Source organism: Oratosquilla oratoria, chromosome 13, assembly GCF_046742065.1.
Source record: "Oratosquilla oratoria isolate Oo_2021 chromosome 13, ASM4674206v1, whole genome shotgun sequence".
Taxonomy (NCBI): Eukaryota; Metazoa; Arthropoda; class Malacostraca; order Stomatopoda; family Squillidae; genus Oratosquilla; species Oratosquilla oratoria.
The window spans coordinates 43,069,240-43,089,239 of record NC_134789.1 but is presented as its reverse complement, the minus strand read 5'-3'; the positions used below and the strand labels follow the sequence as shown (position 1 = coordinate 43,089,239).

Below are 20,000 nucleotides of genomic sequence, written 5' to 3'. Positions count from 1 at the left end.
TTCTTGCGGACATGATCACGTCTTCGGCTCGTAATTTGGTGTTACACGCATGGCCATGAAATACATGGGCATGGTGCTCGACCTTCCGTCCTTTTTCATTATCTACAAAATGAGGGACAAACAAATAATTGTCTCTCCTCTTTCCCTCGTCTCTAGAAAAATATAAAAATAAACAGTGAGCGGGCAAAATAATTCCTACCGCTCTATTGGCAAAATGTCACTATTTGCTTATTTTAGAAAATTGTTGTTGTTGTTATTATTATTATTATTATTATTATTATTTTTTTTTTTTTTTTTTTTTTATGTATATACTAAGACGTAAATGTTAACCCTGTCACTGCGGTGGGGGAGGGCTAGCGATTCTTCAAAATAATAGAAAATTGCCCGGAGGGAGCTGATTGGTAGTTGGGGAAGGAGAGGGAGGGAGGGAGGGGAGGAGGCGGGGGGTAGAAAGGCAAGGACGACCGATCTAACCCGGATCAATTTTTTTTTTTTTTTTTTTTTTTTTTTTTTTTTTTTTCGCGGAAGAAGGGAAGGAAAGTGGCTCCGTTGAAGGAGAAAGTGGAGAGAATTGGATGAAGGAAGGGAGAGTTGGCGGAAGTGAAGTGATATTTTACTCCAGCGGTGAAGGAGGAGGAGGAGGGGCTGGTTCTGGTCGTAGTGGTGGTCGCCATTGTTGTGGTTATTGTTGATTCGTTGGAACAGTGGAACCTGGTAACATGAACATGTCCATGCTGAATTAAGTCTTGGACACCAACTATCTCAGATGTGCTCGGATATAAAAACATTCGCATAAGTGCTCTCTTGCTCTCTTTCTCTCTCTCTCTCTCTCTCTCTCTCTCACACACACACACACACACACACACACACACACACACACACACACACACACACACACACACACAAACACACACGCACATACAAAACAAGGAAGTAACGAATGGCGTTCCCTATGTCTCATTGTTATCATCAGTGGTGTTCTTTAGCTACCTAATGGCTTGATGGATGGAACAAACAGTTACAGCAATATATTTGCTAAGAGTAAAGGAGGCCCCCCCCCCTCACCCTGTTTCTCAAATGAACGAAGGTGAACAGTCTGGATACTCTATCCCTGTCTGATATTATAGGAGATTTTTTTTTTTTTTTTTTTGCAAACGAGTGTGTTACGAAAGTTAATTTAATTATAGTTTATAATATCTTTACCATCAATAAACTATGAATGTATTGGAATGAATGATGAAAAAAATATTATAATTATAACCAATTTATTAAAAAAGTAGAAAAAATCTGAATGGGATGAAGGCTGATAAAGCCAACATTTTTATAATTGAGTCCCAAAGGACATGGAACTAAACAAGAAACAGTGGTACGTGGTGTAGCATGGAGGAGGTAACAGTAAATTACACTCGGATCACACAAGGCGTTACTAAAGCCAAGTTTGGCCAGTGGAAGCACAGAGACGGTGCCTCACGAGCATAGATCCAATCCTGTATATCATAGGTAAACAAACGCGCGCGCACACACACACACACACACACACACACACACACACACCGTTATGCAATGAATTGTGTGTGTGTGTGTGTGTGTGTGTTTGTTAAGCGGCCCATACACGACCAATTATATTGCGCAATTTCATTGTCAATACTCTGAATTGACAATTAAATTGACCGTGTATGGGCGATATATCGCCCATACACGGTCAATTTAATTGTCAATTCAGAGTATTGACAATGAAATTGCGCAATATAATTGACCGTGTATGGGCCGCTTTAAGGACATTACAAAACAGGCCATATATGAGCTCTGAGCTCTCATCCGGGATTGTAACAGCTGTTAATAACGATTACTACACGTGATCCAAGACATTGAATAATATCTCTCACATGCACACACACGCGCACACACACTCGCTCACACACACACACACACACACACACACACACACACACACACACACGCACAGATCAGGCCATATATGAGCTCTGAGCTCTCATCCGGGATTGTAACAGCTGTCAATAACGATTACTACACGTGATCCAAAACATTGAATAATCTCACACACACGCGCACACACACTCGATCACACACACACACACACACTGGTAAGTAATGAATTGTGTGTGTGTATGTATGTTAAGGACAATATTACCTACAGATCAGGCCATATATGAGCTCTGAGCTCTCATCCGGGATTGTAACAGCTGTCAATAACGATTACTACACGTGATCCAAGACATTGAATAATCTCTCTCACACACACACACACACACACACACACACACACACACACACTGGTAAGCAATGAATTGTGTGTGTATGTGTGTTAAAGACAACATTACCTACACATCAGGCCATATATGAGCTCTGAGCTCTCATCCGGGATTGTAACAGCTGTCAGTAACGATTACTACACGTGATCCAAAACATTGAATAATCACACGCACACACACACACACACACATACACGCACACACACTGGTAAGTAATGAATTGTGTGTGTGTGTGTGTGTTAAGGACAACATTACCTACAGATCAGGCCATATATGAGCTCTGAGCTCTCATCCGGGATTGTAACAGCTGTCAATAACGATTACTACAAGTGATCCAAAACATTGAATAATCACACACGCACACATACACATACATACACACACACACACACACACACACACACACACACACACACACACACACACACACACACACACACACACAAAAGCTGTAGGTAGGTGTGCGCGCGCATACGCACGAGAAACCCGTTGACGCAATCGAGGCCCGCCCGGCCACAACAAAGGGCCCCAATAGAAAGTTTCTCTCGCCAAGTTCACCCTCACTTTCTCGCGGCACGAGGTCTCCTGTCCTCCTGGCGCCCTCTGGCTTCGTCGCGAGAGGACGAACTGTCTCCAGGGCTGGGTTGGTGTGTTGTGGGTCCTCTTGGTCTTTTCGGGGTGGAGTCGGGGGTCGGGGAGGTGGATTGGCGGTTTCTCTATATCAGTGGTTGTTAACCATTTTCAGTGCCTGTGCCCCTTGATTATTAAAAAAAAAAAAAAAAAAAAAAAAAAAAAAAAAAAAAAAAAAAAAAAAAAAAAAAAAAAAAAAAACAAAAAAAAAAAAAAAAAAAAAATCGTAGACACATCCAATACAAATACAATGCAAACACATGGAAAGGGTTAGTGATACAAACCATGCTGAGAAATCATTAGATATATTCAATTACTGAACGAAGGTACTTTATTATTTCAAAATAGAAATGTCAATTAGTAGGATACAGTGAATGCACATTATGATTTCTCATGGTAAATACACAGTACCATTGCACTGGCTATCATGTGTCGTACCCCAGGATTAATGTTTGGCATGTACCCTAGGTTAAAAACCACTGAACGAGGACGTATGTAGTTACAACGAATAAGGCTCGTTTCACACGTATCGACTTTTCGCCGCACGCCGTCCACATCTTGACGTCGTGCTCTCAAGTAATTATGGGTGCCTATGGACGCGTTCACACGTGGTCGTGGTCATGATGTGTGAAAGCGTCCATGACACTCATGTTTTATTTGAGAGTACGACGTCGTGTCGTAGACGGCGCACGGCGGAAAGTCGATACGTGTGAAATGAGCCTCAGTCATAAAACGGACCGAAACGGGGAAGGGCTTCGTCAGCTGAATGGAATCGTAAAGCTGCCGATAGAAGGTTACGAGTTTACAACAGGAAACGCCGAGTAGCTTCGGCCGAAGCCGTCACCTTTGTCATGTGCGATTTAGGGACTGATGGGATAGGTAATAATCAGTGCTGGAAATCGAACCCACAGCTGAACAAATGCCAGACCAGCACGCAGAAGGATCGAAATGTTCCAAATAGGGTCGCTCACGAAAAAGTTTGAGAACCACTGAACAGAGTGGTTACCGGGTGGAATGGATTTAGTAACCATGTAATGACCGCTGAAACAATTGGTTGTTTTTAGAGATGAAATAACTTCCTAGATAGGGATGACAAATGGTAAGGGGCATAGAACTGCCTAGTGTAGGCCTTATGCTTTATGTCGCGCACATTATCCCTTGTTCGACATCCCGAAATAGATTTTTTTCTTCATTCGACCTACCTACCTGCCAGTCTATTCCTTCCGTTTGTCCTCCCTAAAGGGCCATTTACACGATCAAACTGTTTGTCAAACAAGTGTTTGAAGTGATGTTTGACCGGTTGAATGGTCAAACATGTTTGACAACCAAATACCCCATTTACACGGTCAAACATCACTTCAAACGCTTGTTTGACAAACCGTCTGACCGTGTAAATGGTCCTTTACCCTCCCTACACTGCAGTCAGCTCACGTATCCTTTCGTTTCGCAATATATCAAAACATAAGAATGGGGGAGGCTGCAAGAGACCGTAAGTCGTACACAAGGCAGTACCATGCCCCTTACCACCTGGCATCCCCACCCATAAAGCTCTCATCTTCCATTAAAACAACCGATTGTTTCAGCGTTCACTACGTTTGTACCATTGTTCGTTTTTTTTTTTTTCTCGCTGTTACTGATATATCATTTCTCCATAACGATGCCAAGACATCGTCTCCCTTCTCATTCTACGGGCAAAGTTTCTTTCAGTCTTCCACTTTCATAGATGTCTTGTTTCATTTATGTTTAACTTTCTACCCGCTCTGTTTTCTCCTCATGCAAATTTATATGAATGTCGTGTCGTCCACGTGTGTTTCTGTGTGTGTGTGCGTGCGTGCATGTGTGTTCCTTGGAGTGAAACCATCTTCAAAATGGAAAGAAATTTACAAGGATTACTTTTTAGACTTCATTGAAATCTCCGCAATGGGGGTTCCTTGTTCACTGTCTCGTTAAAATCTCTCATTCGTGATATTAATTTTTTTCGCCTATCAACATATCTTTTGTTGTTGGTACCTTTTTGATATACCGACCGTCAGTCAAGACAGTTGTTATCATGAACCGGATTTTTAATGACGTAATATATAGGTCTGCTTTGTATCCAGGGCCATTGTTGCATAATGTTCTGCACGACTTTCGAATTGAGTTATAACATATTTCAGCCAAACGCGTATGGTACTCGCACAAAAGTCTGAAGAATGGCTGGTATTTTAAACCAGTTTTTTTAAAGAAAAAATGAGACTGCATTGAAACGAAGGTTCTGTATAAAAAGTTGGGCATTGTGGAGAAAGAAGGAACAAAGGTGAGGCGACGTATATATGTATTAAAAGAACATTTGCTAATACAGTTCAAACACAGTGGAAACACTCAAGAAGGAGGTGACGTCATGTCGGCGTGACTTGTGGGAGGAGCTTGAAAGAAAACGGATGTTATGTGTTCTGCCGTCAGCGTCTGTGAACCTCTGTTTCTCTCTCTCTCTCTCTCTCTCTCTCTCTCTCCTCTTAATGTGACAGGACCATCGCAACCATTCTTACAAGGACTGCAATTGTTGTCAGTATATCTTTCATTATTGGTTTCTCGTGCACATTTTGGAAGAATTATCTCGAATTGCTGTACCTTACGGGGAGATGCCCCATTTCTTTTGGAAATTTGTCGATCATTGGGATTCGAATCCGTAAACCTTGGCCTCGTGAGCCGAACAGTTTAACCACAAGACCTCAGCGACTTCGATCTTTGGGAAGTAGTGAATATGTATGTGTGTGTGTATATATGTATATATATATGTATATATATATATATGTATATATATATATATGTATATATATATGTGTATATATATGTATATATATATATATATGTGTGTGTATATATGTATATATGTATATATATATATATATATGTATATATATATATATATATGTGTGTATATATATGTATATATATATATATATGTGTATATTTATATATATATACGCCACAAAACCACAGGAGATATTATAACGAAATGACATTATTTTCTTTTGTATATTACACCAATAGACAAAATACATTAACAGTAGATCTATGAACAATTTTTGTACAATTAAGGTACCTGGGAAAGGATGTAATTTCTTCTGCGGTTTTGTGGCATGCATACCCTACAGTTAAGTGAGATTTCTGCATGTATAGTACGAGTATGTTTAAGTTGTTGAGTCTTTGGTTTTTAGTTCTAGGATTGCGTTGAATTGTAGTCATTCATATGTTTTCTAGTTCACCACTCGTGCATTCTAGAGTAACTTGGGTATTGTAGTATCTGTTTCATTTCCCCCAAGTTGAGATTGATACCTGAGAGATTGCTGAAGTTGAAATCGGAAGAAAGTGAGGAGCAAATGGCAGTCATTGGGGATTAACTGGGAAAGGCTGGGGAACAGTGGGAGAGGTGCATAATTTCGTTAATTTTACATCGCGGCATTATTTTCTGGGGGGGGGGGGATCGCACCAAAATGAGATGTCGTGGATTCATTGAGGTGATGAAGTAGAAATTTCAGGTCAGCATGGATTTTTTTTTTTTTTTTTTTTTATTTTTTTTTTTTTTTTTTTTTTTTTTTTTTTTTTTTTTTTTTTTTTTTTTTTTTTTTTTTTTAAGCCACAGAAATGTTGATAATTCATGGAGGGGGGAATGGATGGAAAGAGTTTGAGAACCACTGTCCTAGCTGAAGGAATTTTCATCCTAGAATTAAATACGTAAGGAAGGAAGACTGGTGGGCTGCCTGGCTAGTTTGGTATAGCCCATTTTACTTTTGATAGCCCAGTGATCTCGGAGTATCCCCTCGGCTAATAGATGAGGATCCTACGCCAGGAGGCACTGAGTATGCAGCCGAAGCCGTCACCTTTGCTCTATGCGCTTAGATTGTTGGGGCAGGTAACAGTCATTACTGGGAATCTGAGAAGAGTGCGGGATTCGAACCCACAACTAGGTGAATGCGAGGCTGACCTTGTCGATATTCAAACTGCTTATAGTTTTGCCTTCGACAGTACCCGTGATATGATCCTAGACAATAGCCCACTTTTACACACGACACTCGTTTCATTTTCGTACAGACTTCGCTTCTTTTCCTACAAAAACTGATCCCGAGTAAGCGGGTGGTCTAGTCTAGGTATTCTGTAGTCCATAGTACCTGAAGATGACCATTGTATGTCGAAATCTTGCACAATGGAACCAGCAGAGCAAGACCCGTAGTAATGGATTTGAATTGGACAATTTTAGGTTTAAGAAGGAAATAGGCAAGAACTGGTTTACCAACAGAGTGGTTAACGAATGGAATAGACTTAGTAATCGTGTAGTGAGTAGTGAAACATTGGGTTGTTTTAAGAAAAGATGAGATAACTTTATGGATAGGGATGACAGGTGGTAAAGGACATGGAAATGCTTAGTGTAGGCCTTATGGCCTCTTGTAGCCTTCCCCCATTCTTATGTTCTTAGGTCACTTTGGACAACTCTTATGGGAAATTGTTCCTGGCCTGTGCACCGCCATCCACCACCCATCCACTCCTTTACATCTATACCCAGCCATGCTCCACTCAACCTTATCTCCCTTATCTCTTGCCTTCTCCCTTCCTTGCCTAGCGCCCCTTTCACTCTATCCATTTATCTCACCCTTGGTCGCTTCTTCGTGTTCACTCCATCCACCCTTCCACACCTCTAATCTTTCTTCACTCATTCTTTCCATGTGTTCAAACTATCCTAATACTACTTCATCAACCCTATCTCCCAACTCCTTTTTTCACTCCCGCACTCCTCCTCACCTCCTCGTTTCTAGCTCTATCCAGTCTAGTAACTCCTACCATACTTATACATTTAATTTCAAACACATAAACTTTTCTTCTCAGCCTCTCTTAAATTCCATATATATATATATATATATATATATATATATATATATATATATATATATATATAATATATTGATGTTGAGACATTCTGACAGGACGTAAGCGGAGTAGGAAACACAGGAGTCTTAGTCTTGAGTTTATTCCTGACTAGTTTCACAGGTATGCTTTTTCATATATATATATATATATATATATATATATATATATATATATATATATATAAAGATATGTGTGTGTGTCTGTGTAATAAAAAAAAAAAAGGAAAGGGAGACTATACAGCGGACTCTTCGACCCTAAAGACCTCCCATCCTCTCAGCTAGAAAGGTCAGCACGACTGTCGCCCGACGAAGCTGACGCCAGGAAACACTTAACTGCGGGAGAAGCCTTCACCTTTGCCCAGTGGTCATTGGTTACTAGTAGCCGTCAGGGGATCGAGCCCGTGTCGACGTTGTTAGATGGTGAATGCTGTTCTTAGTGTGCCGGGAAAGATAGAATTACTTCAAGGTTGTCCAAGAATGGACAGGGAGAGAGAGAGAGTGAGATGGGATGGGATGGGGTGAGGGGCTCCCAAAGGCGGCCTTATACAATGCAGTACTTGTACACACCCTGGCGAAGCTTTTTTGTAAGTATATACACAAAGATAAAAGATGGTCAGACGTCAATGTGAAAACGTGCTGATGTTCCAAGCGAATATATATCTTTTGCTTTGGAAGTCGTTCGGTCATCCTGCGATATCCTATACCCCCACCCCCAGCCCCCTCCGGTTTCTCTTTCCCACAAGGATGAAGAAGGAAAAAGAAACAACAAAACAAATATTCCCAGTTTGTCTTTCGATGTGCAGCGATTTTACGATCGAATAATGCATTTCAAAATTTCGTTAGTTCCTTTTTTTTTTTCTTCTTTTTTTTTTTTACTCCGACAACTAGGGCAGGCACCAGCTCATTTTGGATTGTTTGGGGATCGAACTCGGGTTCCTGTAATGGCGGGGCGAGTTCGAGGCACAACTGACGGGATTATTCAACTGCCTTCCGGGACCTTATCCCGTGTCCTTCGTCATTCTCGCTGCGGGGACTTGTTCGGGTTGCCCTTTTTGCTTCCAGCGGGCCTTCCCCCCCCCTTTATATGAAATTATGTTTTCTATTTAAATTTTTAATAGAAAACGGGCTGGGGTGACTGATAGAATCATACTTTGCACATATGTAACGGGAGACACTTGTTCTTGGAATTATTTCATTATTCTTGTTAAGCTTTGGTGAACTGTTTAATCAAGCCGATCTTTATATGCAGCGGTGGGAAGAGTATCTTGTCTCTGTCTGCCAGAGGATTGTTGACGACGTTCCTTTCTCTGCAAGGCACCAGATCCTCCCGGACTGGCCAGTCCTTCTTTGTGTAGTGCTAAGCAGTGTCCCTACTATCCCACATTCACAAAAAGCTTGGGTACTTGGCGAAGCCGGACTGTTGTCCCAACAAAAAATTAGTCATAAGTTGGTACATGCAAAATCATAAGAATTCGTTTATTGCAAGAAATATGAAAGGATTTTGCATCATATCACGTGAAAATACCCGTACATTTAAACAAAAACGTCAAAAAAACAAATATGCAGCTTACTTCAGAAAGTTGACCTGATTGAGCAAAACCAATGATTTTTGGGTTAAGCACATCAAAATTATCCTAAATCAACTATAAAAAAATTAAACAAATGTGCTGTTGACCATCTGTCTTCTTTCCCTTCTTCTTCTTCTTCTTCTTCTTCTTCCTTTTTTCTTTTTTCTTCCTCTATTTTTTCTTCCTTTTCTTCTTGTTCTTTATCTTCTCCTCTTTTTCTTCTTGTTTTTCTTCCTCTTCCTTCTTCTTTATCTTCTTCCTTTTCTTCTTCTTCTACTACTTCGACTTCTTATTCCTCCTTTTCTTCTTTTTCTCTTCTTCATCTTCTTCGTCTTATTTTTCCTCGTTCTTTTTTCTCGACCTCTTCTTCCTCTTTCATATTCTTATTTTATTCATCTTCTACTTCGTCTTTTCAATCTTCTTTCTCTCCTTCCTCTTCTCCTCCTCCTCTCCTTCCTCTTCTCCTCCTCCTCTCCTTCCTCTTCTCCTCCTCCTCGTCCTCCTCCTCCCCTCCTTCCGATACATCTGTTTGCCAGAAAGTGTCGCGGAACTTTTTTTTTCTGAGCTGTACTCTTCGAGAAAGTCTGAGAAGAACACGATGTTGGTCGACACCCGAGGTTGAAACTTTATACCAAAGAAATGTGGAAGTCAGTCGGGCCACTTCCTCCAGTCGGGGAACTGCCATGGAGAGAGAGAAAGAGAGAGAGAGCGAGCAGCGCGCGCTCACACACACACACACACACACACACACGATTCGGTGACGCGGTTGGTAGAGTCTCCGACAATCACTACGGCGGTCCGGGCTCGAATCCTGCCCAGGGCTGAAATATTTTTAGTATCACTGCGCTTCGAGTCGTTACTTCAACTCTCGTGGGCGGGGAGTTGCTTGTAAGGTCACAGCATTACCCATAGATCGGTCATACGAGCTCTGAGCTCTCCGGGAGGGAAATAGCTGTCATTCACGGGTCCAGCACGTGATCCAAAGACCAAGGTGAATACACACACACACACACACACACACACACACACACACACACACACACACACACACACACACACACACACGGCTCGGTGGCGGATTGGTAAAGCAGTGGCCTCACAAGCCAGAGAACCGGGGTTCGATTCCCCGGCCGGGCGGAGATAAGTTGGGTTTGTCTCCTTTCACGTGTAACCCCTGTTCACCTAGCAGTGAGTAGGTACGGGACGTTAGTCAAGGAGTTGTGACCTTGCTGTCCCGGTGTGTGGTGTGTGAGTCGTCTCAGACCTACCCAGAGATCGGCAAATAATGAGCTCTGAGCTCACTGCCGTAGGGTGGTGTCTGGCTGTCTCGACAGAGACTGCAGCAGATCCGAGGTGAGGTGAATACACACACACACACACAAATAATACCCGTCTTTCATTTGTGTTATATGGAATGGTTTATTAATAATGTAACAAAGAAGGAAGACTGGAAGCTTGATCTTGTGTACTGGTATATAGGATTATCCATAATTTTATTATTATTATTATTATTATCATCATTATTATTGTTATTATTATTATCATCACCATCAAGTCTTCATGCAGCCGAACCTTTTATGACCCAAAAGGTATCGTGTCTTAGTGATTTATGATTAATGCTTCGTAATCCTTAGTAAATACATCAAAAGGAGAATGGTTCTAGTGATGTCCAACAAACAGGAAGTCAGAGAGGGAGAGGGATAAAAATTAATGGTAACTATTTTAGATGGCCAAATATGGCATAAAATAAACGGAATGACAAGGTGGCCAGAGTATGACCAGTTGATGGTGAATTATAGCGAAAATTATGGTAAAAGAGTATTATCAAATTTATACATACATATACCAAAGGCGCTTCCCCCCTACACGGGGGTAGCCAAAAATAAAAAGGCATAGAAACCAATCCCACCCATTCCATTTCCTATATATTCCACTCCTCTCCACCCTCCACCCTCCTCCCTCTTATCTTGGCACCTCCTGGATGACTGGTCATCCCTGCATCCTGTCCATACCAAATTTATAGGAAGTGAATATAGCGAGGCACCAGGAATATATTATGGACTTATGAATAGCAGGTCAGTAAGAACAGACGTATGGAGATTATATTACACAGAACGGCTTATCGGGGTAGAGCGTTGCTATTTGCGACAGAATTGAAGCGGTGGCGGCTCGAATCCTGCCATTAGTGAGTTGGTTCAAGGGCATGGTTCATTAGATTTATGTTACAAAGTCCTCTGTAAGGGGCACCGTTCTAGCCTCCTGATAGGGAGAAATTAAACGTTGAACCGAATCATCATTTTGTGTATATGTGTATATATATATATATATATATATATATATAGATACACACATATATACACTATATATGGGTATTATACAAGTAATCTGACGCCCAAAGGATGACCCTTGTAACCTTCTTTTTACTGTGACGTCATCTACATATTTTGTTTTGGCCACTACCAGACGGCTCTGTTTAGTGAAGAAAGACTCAGGTCAAATTCAGTTTTCGTCTCTCGCTCTCTATCTCTCTCACTTTGCCTCTCATGAATATTATCGTCAGGCTTAAAACAGAGCATAATTAATGTCATTGTATTAAAGGAGTTGATGGCATAATTAAGGTTGTACCAGTTTAAAGATAGAGATCTTGTTTGGTAAGTGGAAGAAAGAAAACTGGAGGAAAAAGAATTAAAAGGAAAAGAAAAGTTGGAGGTACCTGGCCAAAATTTTGTTTATGCATGTCGATATCGAAAGTGAAAGATACAAATACTCCTCGATTTACGATGGGGTTCAGATCCAAGAAACCCATTGAGAGTCGAAAAAAATATATATATTTTAGTTGAAAATGGAGAGGGGGGGCTCACAGACCTGGCTCGCGGCCGTGCCGTGCCGTGAATACAATAACACGCAGCACAGCAATCATCATAAACCTAATCTTTCTTTAGCACACATATAGGAAACTTAAATCTAGGGGATTTTTTTTTTCTCCAACCTTCCTAAACAGGTCGTAAGTCGAACAATCGTTAGTAGAGGAATGGCTGTAAAGACAAATGCTAATTGTACTCACCATGATCTCGTCCTTGCGTGTGTACATCGGGTTGTCCACCATTGTGGCAAAGTTCTTGGCGAAGCCCCTGCGTCCTGCGAACTCAGGGGTCTGAACCTCCCCCGGAGAACCAGCTTAGAGACTACACCGAAGTAAGCCCACTTCGGTCGAGGGGCACGTCACGTGAAGTCGCAGCTCTTCCCCCCTCGTTCGTGTGGTCCGCGGACGCCCTCAGCAGGCGGGGAACAGCCTGGCGAAGAGAATGGGATGTGTGTGGGCGGCCATGATCACTGATTCTCGCATGGGATCGAGTCGTCTTCGGTGGAGGATGGAGAGTGACCCCTTGTCCGCTGAGCCGGGAGGAGGTTGAGGGGCACCTGTGTCCGGACGGGGTTGTGTTCGTGGGTGGGTTTTTGCTCGGCCACAGTAGACACCACGGCGCTGGCGGTCGGGGTTCTCCTGAGCCTGATGAGGATTTGTCCTGGAACGAAAGAGGATCATGTCAAATGGATGTTGATATCTCTTTCTCTCTCTCCCTCTCTCTCCCTCTCTCTCCCTCTCTCTCCCTCTCTCTCCCTCTCTCTCCCTCTCCCTCTCCTTCTTTCTCCTTCTTCCCTCCCATCACCCTATCTCTCTTTTCCTCAGTCTTCTGAAATAAGCCTTGATCGCTACATCCTACTTTGGTTCTTCAAATGTGTTGGTATAATCGGACCCACCAATGGTCCTAGGGCGGCCTATCGAATAGAAAAGCATCATAGAACTGAATAGAATAGTGAGGCGGCAGCCGGAACGAAAAGATAAAAGGGCCATAGGTTGCGGAAGACCTCTGACGTTTGGAGGAAAGAAAACGGGGAATAGGCAATAAGGGGGTGACTTTCACTTTTCGGCGGGGAGAACAACCGGAGTGTGCGGAATAAAAAAAAAAAAGAGAGAGAAAGAAAGGGCAGGGTCAACTTTCCAAACGCACATAACGGATTACAGGTGGGATTTATTGGGAACATTTTGTGTGAGAGAGTGTGTATTTTGTGTATGTGTGTGTGTGCGTGTGAATGTTTTGCCAAAGAATACGCAACTTCAAGACAGATTAAGAAAAACAAATCAGGCTGTAGCCTTTTCGGAAGGTGAGGAACTCTTTAGGCCAGGGAACTAGTAGCTTCGGCCAAAGCCGTCACCTCTCCCCTACCTACGTGTTTGAATAGCTAGGACAAGTAACAGACACCGGTCACGGTAATGGGGGATCGAAGATGTGTCTTTGAAGTCGCGAAGCCGGAGTGATGAACGTAACATAGCTGAATATAGAAATGGAGGCGACTGCAAGAGACCATAAGGCCTGCACTAGGCAGTTCCATGTCCCTTACCACCTGCCACCCCTATCCATAAAGTCATCCGATCTTCTCTTAAAACAACCAATTGTCTCAGCGCCCACTACATGGGCACTAAATCTATTTCATTCCTTATCCACGCTGTTGGTAAACCATTTCTTGTCTGTTTTCTTCATAAACCTAAATATTGGATGATTATGTTTATTTATTTATTGTTTGTTTTTTTCCACGTAGTGTTTGCCTGCAGGGCTAGGTGGATAGGCATGAGGGAGGAACATCCTCGGAACTCGTGGCTTCCCCTGAAGTAGTACTGCCGGTTCACCCCCCTCCCCCCCTCCCCCACCCCAAGTGGGCCTCCCCCGGGTCGTCGCCTTCTCGAACTCTCTTGTCATCGTCGTTTATTTTCGCTCGCTTGGGTTCATCATTACGGGGCTCTTGTGGCTTTATTACTTTCATTATTGCTATTGTTATTATTGTCATTAATAATATATATATATATATATATATATATATATATATATATATATATATATATATATATATATATAGTTGTGTGTGTTTGTGTGTATTATATGGTGTATATATATGCGGTATTGCTTCTCAGGATCCGGTTATCGGTGGTGCTACTTGCAACGTAGGTCGAAGTAACGACCGTTCAAATTCTGCCGCAAGCGAGTTGGACCAAGGACATGGTTCATTAAATTCCACGCTACAAAGTCCAGTAGAGCGCCATCTTGGCGGATCGGGACTTGTTAAAAAAAATCCTACGTCCCCCCCCTCTCTCTCTCTCTCTCTCTCTCTCTTTTTTTTTTTTTTTTTTTTTTTTTTTTTTAAATGCGTGTTTTGTGGGAGGGAGCAAGGTGACGGACTGGCCCCGCCGAGTGGACGCGGTTTGTCAGCTGCCCATTTCGTGCGCGCAGCTTTCTCTCCGACAAGTACAGTCTTACACGACACGTGGCTCGGATGTCTTAGGCTGTGTTTTCAACACGAATGTGTAAAACCACTTTCATGACTACCACTCTCGTATTTCAATCTATTTATCTCGATCTCATTAGGTTCCGTCACAACAACTCCAGTAATCAAAATTTCCCATATATTTATTTATTTTATTTTATTTTTCCCTGTATTGTTCCGCAAATCACGCATCCTTGTGGAAAGTCTGTACATCGTCTACATATTTATCTATAGAGCAAGGGATTTTCCTCCTTACAAGGGAGGGGGCCACATCAAAATGCACGTGCTTGTTCCCATCAGTTTCACTCCCACCCAATGTACTCCCATCTACTATCCTTTCATCTGAGCTCCTTGATAACATCATTCAATCAATTTATTTACCTTTCAATTTTTGCCCTGGCCTCTTGGTGATCTCTCATCCAAAAATAAGAGAATCTCTCTCTCTCTCTCTCTCTCTCTCTATATATATATATATATATATATATATATATGTGTGTGTGTGTGTGTGTGTGCACGCACGCACGCATTCATGGAGGCATGCAGACGATCCCAAGAGCGTAGATCTCATCATCCTTGTTACAATTAAACACACACACACACGCGCGACTAAAACTTCCCCGCTAGAAAGGGGTCACCCAACCACCCAACTTCGCAAGACGGGTTTCTTCTTAATCCATGCCGGAGAAAGGGGAACCTCTTCGCTCACTGGAAGACCCATAGCTCAACTCCTCCAAAGCATAGAGAGAGAGAGAGAGAGAGGACCAGATTGATTTCAGGTATTGCAGTGCTAGGAAGTAATTCACACAAAATTAATAAATTCGTATCTTAATCAAGTAAAACATATAAATAGTATATGCGCGCGCGTTTGTGCAATTTGGTTGTAAGTCAATGGCTGTGCGAATTTAACATGACTGTATGCTTATGCGTGCACACGCTCGCCCATATGTAATGGTGTGGTACGTTGTAGGCTCGTACAGTTGTGGTGTGTATTATATGTACTTACGTATTGCTTAGTTGGGAGTTGTATATTTTCCCCATTGTATTATTGATTGGAATGGGAGTTGTTGGACATTAATTATATTATTGATTATATTGTCTGATGTCATAAAGACTGTAACTTTATATACGAGTGTGTTGGGAGAACCAAGCGTTCTTTCCGAGGCACGATGGTGTCCCGCCAAATCTTAGCATGGTGGCATGGCTTGCCAGTCGTGAATTAATCTTCCTCGTGTGAACACGTTCTTACATCTTTTCAGTGTATATTGTTTATGGTGGCTCTATACATGTTCCAAATTATCCCTGATACTTTTATTGCCACTTGCAGCACATATACTTGTGTGCTTGTGTAGGTAAACTGATTTTTTTTTTTTTTTTTTTTTTTTTCCATCAAGACATTCTTTACGGTTGATGAAGCGCTTGAACGCGGTCACCTTCCCGGTTATGAAGTTGAACTCCGTCGACCGTGACCCCAGTGGTGACGAAATTCACGGGGTCACCGAGTACCAAGACTCATTATATAGATTATTCCTGTTAATGAGGGGAAGATACAAAAAAATACATAACGATTCCTGTACGAGTCCCGATACTGCTCCAAACTTTCGGTTCCGATAAGAGTCCCCATACCGTTACTTCCAATGTTTTCATGTTTATTTTTCATGTTTATTTTCATGTTTATTTTGTTTTCATGATTCATTTTCATTTTTCAGGCCCTTCAGTTGGTTGGGAAACAAATTCTTTATGAACAAAGTATATTTATTAATCAGTTATCGGAATCGAAAGTTGAGAGCGGTATCGGGTTATTATTATTATTATTATTTATTTTATTTTTTTTTTTTTTTCTATCGTCCCATCACAAATATCTCTGCGGAGGAACCCAGGGGCCGATAGCGTCCGGGCTCTTATAGGTTTTCGCAAAGCAGATTCTCTCTCTCTCTCTCGTGTCTGAAAGAGGCGAGGGAAGGTTGGCGCAGAGAATGCAGTTGAGCGAGGCGCAGAAGTGAAAGGAGCTGCTAGTGGAGAACCAGGAAGGTCTCCGCATGTGGAACCACAGTACATTGCCCGGGTATGAAGTCACGCTTGTGGTATGCCCCCTTTTTGTTCTGCTGAGGAGAGGCCGAACTCGGGACCAAAGGCTGTGGATGCGCGGGGTTTACATTGATCATCATACTCCAACCTCCTCTTCCTCTGAATTAACTCGGCTTGGGTTTGCCCGGGACGAAATTCGAGAAAGTGGGTTTTAAGTGTTTGGGAAGAAGATGGATGACCCCGGGAGTACCCCCCTCCCCCCCTCCCCCACTCCTTTCAAGGGACTTTCCGCGGCTGAATGAAATCGATTGGTGACAGCAACAGGGTTACAAGTCGTCGGTAGCAGTGAAAGGATTCGGGATGCCTTAGTTTGGTGGGGTTTGCTGCAAAAAGAAGACAGCCCGCCAATGGTGCAGGTAGACACTGGACCTAAACCCGTAGACGGACGCGTGCGCGCGCGCACACACACACACACACACACACACACACACACACACACGTATATGTATATATGTATTTTTTCTTTTTCTTCTATTGAAGTCGACAACAGTTACAGCATTTTTTAACTTTTTTGTTGGCTTTCTCTCCTCACGAAGCTACGATCGTCGTAACTGTGATCAATAGATTTCCCAATTTTATATTTCTGCTCACTCGAAACGTCTTTCGGGCTTAGTCAGCCATCTTTAGGAGATTTGATTTGGAACTCTTAATGGATGACTCGACTTGTCAACCGTTTAATGGACCTGCACGTCACCGCACGGGGTGAGGTCGCTTTAAAGGTACGAGTTTATGGACTGCTGTTTGTGGTAGATCCCCATGGGTCTGCAAAACATCTTGTGCGTTAATTTAATTTATTTTTGTTTATTTATTGCTTGGCATAAAGATTCTTTATATGGCACAATGGGCTAATCGGTAACAATGCAAATGGATGTGCAAATGACTTGCATTAACCAGTGTTCGCGATTTTGATCATGCATCTCACGCCCAAATGAGAAGTGCGGCCACCTTTAGGTATTTCATTCTTGCTAATGACATGCGATTGAACCAACTAGAAAAAAAACTTTGTTGAAGTGATACTTTGCTTTAGATCAGTAGTTCGAAATCCTTTTCCTTGCGCTGACCTCCAATTCTCCCTCCGTCGTGGTACCTGTCTTAAACCACTCCAGCATCACCTCTTATGCTTCCACCTCTTCGACACGATATTGTCCCCAAGGATAGAAGCGCTGGTTTGTTGTCAAAAAAATAATCCCGCTCACTACAGTTACTCAGTCCGGCGACCCCATACGTAAATCTACTGGATCTTTTGATGGTTCTTGGAGCATTTCTGAGGGAACCGATGCAAGTGTATACAGTTCAACAGGAACCTCTCTGCCATCTATGTGCCCTGTACGACAGCATTGGCCCCCAGGAACTGACCTGAGTCGCCAAACGTATGGCCCAGTCCAGAGGACCCCCCTTCCCCCTCTCCCCCCCCCCCACTCCCGGCAGAGCGCATACGAAGCAAGGTCAAGAGCTTCTTGGTTATATAAACAAAGTGATTGTGTTTTAGTGACCGCACCTGATGCAACCTATATTTCCCCCACCTCTCTCTCTCTCTCTCTCTCGCTCTCTCTCTCTCTCTCTCTCTCTCTCTCTCTCGCTCTCTCTCTCTCTCTCTTCACTCCTTCTCTTCCTCCATCTCCTGACTTCCCTTCACCACCACCACGCGTCTCTCCCTTCCTCTTTTCTCTCTTCCTCTCCACTTCCGTTATTTACTTCTCCCTGTGTGACCTTACCTATATATCTACTTAACCACTACACTTCCCTCTCTCTTTACCTGCTGGATTTTCCAACCGTTATCATCATCATCATCATCATCCCCCTCCTCCTCCTCCTCCTTCTCCTCCTCCTCCAACTCCTCCTCCTCCTCCTCCACCTGCCCGTCACCTTTCGCCTCGCCGCTGTCCACCCCTTTGGTGGCTGCAGCTTCTGCCCTTTCTAGTGAGGCCACCAGTTGCCGCCAACCTGTCAGAAGGTGGTGGCGAACATCCCCGAAGAACAAGAGTGTCGGGACCGTAAAAAACGCGAGTGTCCCTTCGAGTCCAGTGACGGGGAGAGACGTTGGCCTTCCTGTGATGAGATTCTTTGTCCCTTTCGTTTCCTTTGGGCACCTAGTCCTCTCGTCGGATTTTTTTTTTTTTTTTTTTCTTTTTTTTTTTTTCTTTTCTTTCTTTCTTTCTTTCTTTCTTTCCTCCTCCTCCTCCTGTGGGGACGTTGTCCTCCCGTCTTTTGCCCAGAAATTTATCTTTCGGTTTTCTGCGAAGGAATTATCCTCTTTGAAGAAGATGATGTCCTTTCGTGTTGTATGATGAATTTTTTGCCGTTTGGACTTCTGTGATGAAATTGTCTTTTATTTGTCTTGGTTTGATTTGTCTTTTTGTTGCTCATTTGGAATTTGCCCCTTCCTTTCCTTTGAGGAATTTGTTTCATGTGTGTACGAGGACACAAGCCACGGGGGGGTTGGAGGTTGAGCTGTTTCAGTGGATGGGAAGGGAAGTGGGGACGGCTTCAAAACTGCTGTACTTAGGCTCGTTTCACACGTGTCGACTTTTCGCCGTGCTCCTTCCACGACGCGACGTCGTGCTCTCAAATAATTTTGGGTATCTATCGACGCTTTCATACCTCACGACCACGTGTGAAAGCGTCTATAGACACCCATGTATATTTGATGGTACTACGTCGTGTTGTGGACGGAGGACAAAGAAAAGTCGATACGTGTGAAACGCGCGTCTACTAAAGAAGGCCCAGAGAGTCGAAATGCTTCGATTTGAGTAGAAGTCCATGTTCTTGCATGAGCGTTTGGATTCGGTCATGATGTTTGTGTTGGTATGTCAACAAGTGACTATCCACAAGTATGGCGTGTGGAGTATCGCTACACTCGGAAGGTGTGCCACGAAAATAAATGGAAGGCCTAAAGGTTGCAGCAATGAAAAGTTAAGTACATCCAGGTACAGAAGAGGGTTAGAAGGGTTGAGTGCACAGTTTGGTGATGTCAGCAAGCAGTTATGTGGCCGCAGTGACATGACTGTGCGCCGGCTCTGGTGCGAAAACAAATGTTACAGGTTTGTGACTTGCTTTTAGTTCCGGTGACTGGGTTCATGGCCTGAGCGGGTACTTTGTCCACACGCACGGACACAGACGTACGCGCGCACACACACACACACACACACACACACACACACACACACACACACACACACACATTATATACTGTACGTATATATATGTGTATATATATATAT

The 20,000-nt window shown here is 42.9% G+C and overlaps 2 protein-coding genes across 3 annotated transcripts in view; one reads left to right on the top strand and one right to left on the bottom strand.

The window, feature by feature from the left end:
• Positions 1 to 20,000, top strand: part of nudC (nuclear distribution C, dynein complex regulator) — a 374,850-nt gene that overhangs the window by 132,457 nt on the left and 222,393 nt on the right. The window lies entirely within an intron of this gene.
• LOC143032409 (uncharacterized) overlaps positions 12,357 to 20,000 on the bottom strand; it is a 160,712-nt gene continuing 153,068 nt past the window's right edge. The window contains exon 2 of the mRNA XM_076197146.1: positions 12,357 to 12,899. Within this exon, the coding sequence (XP_076053261.1) occupies positions 12,561 to 12,899 (339 nt within the window). The 3' untranslated portion in view covers positions 12,357 to 12,560. The remainder of the gene's footprint in view (positions 12,900 to 20,000) is intronic.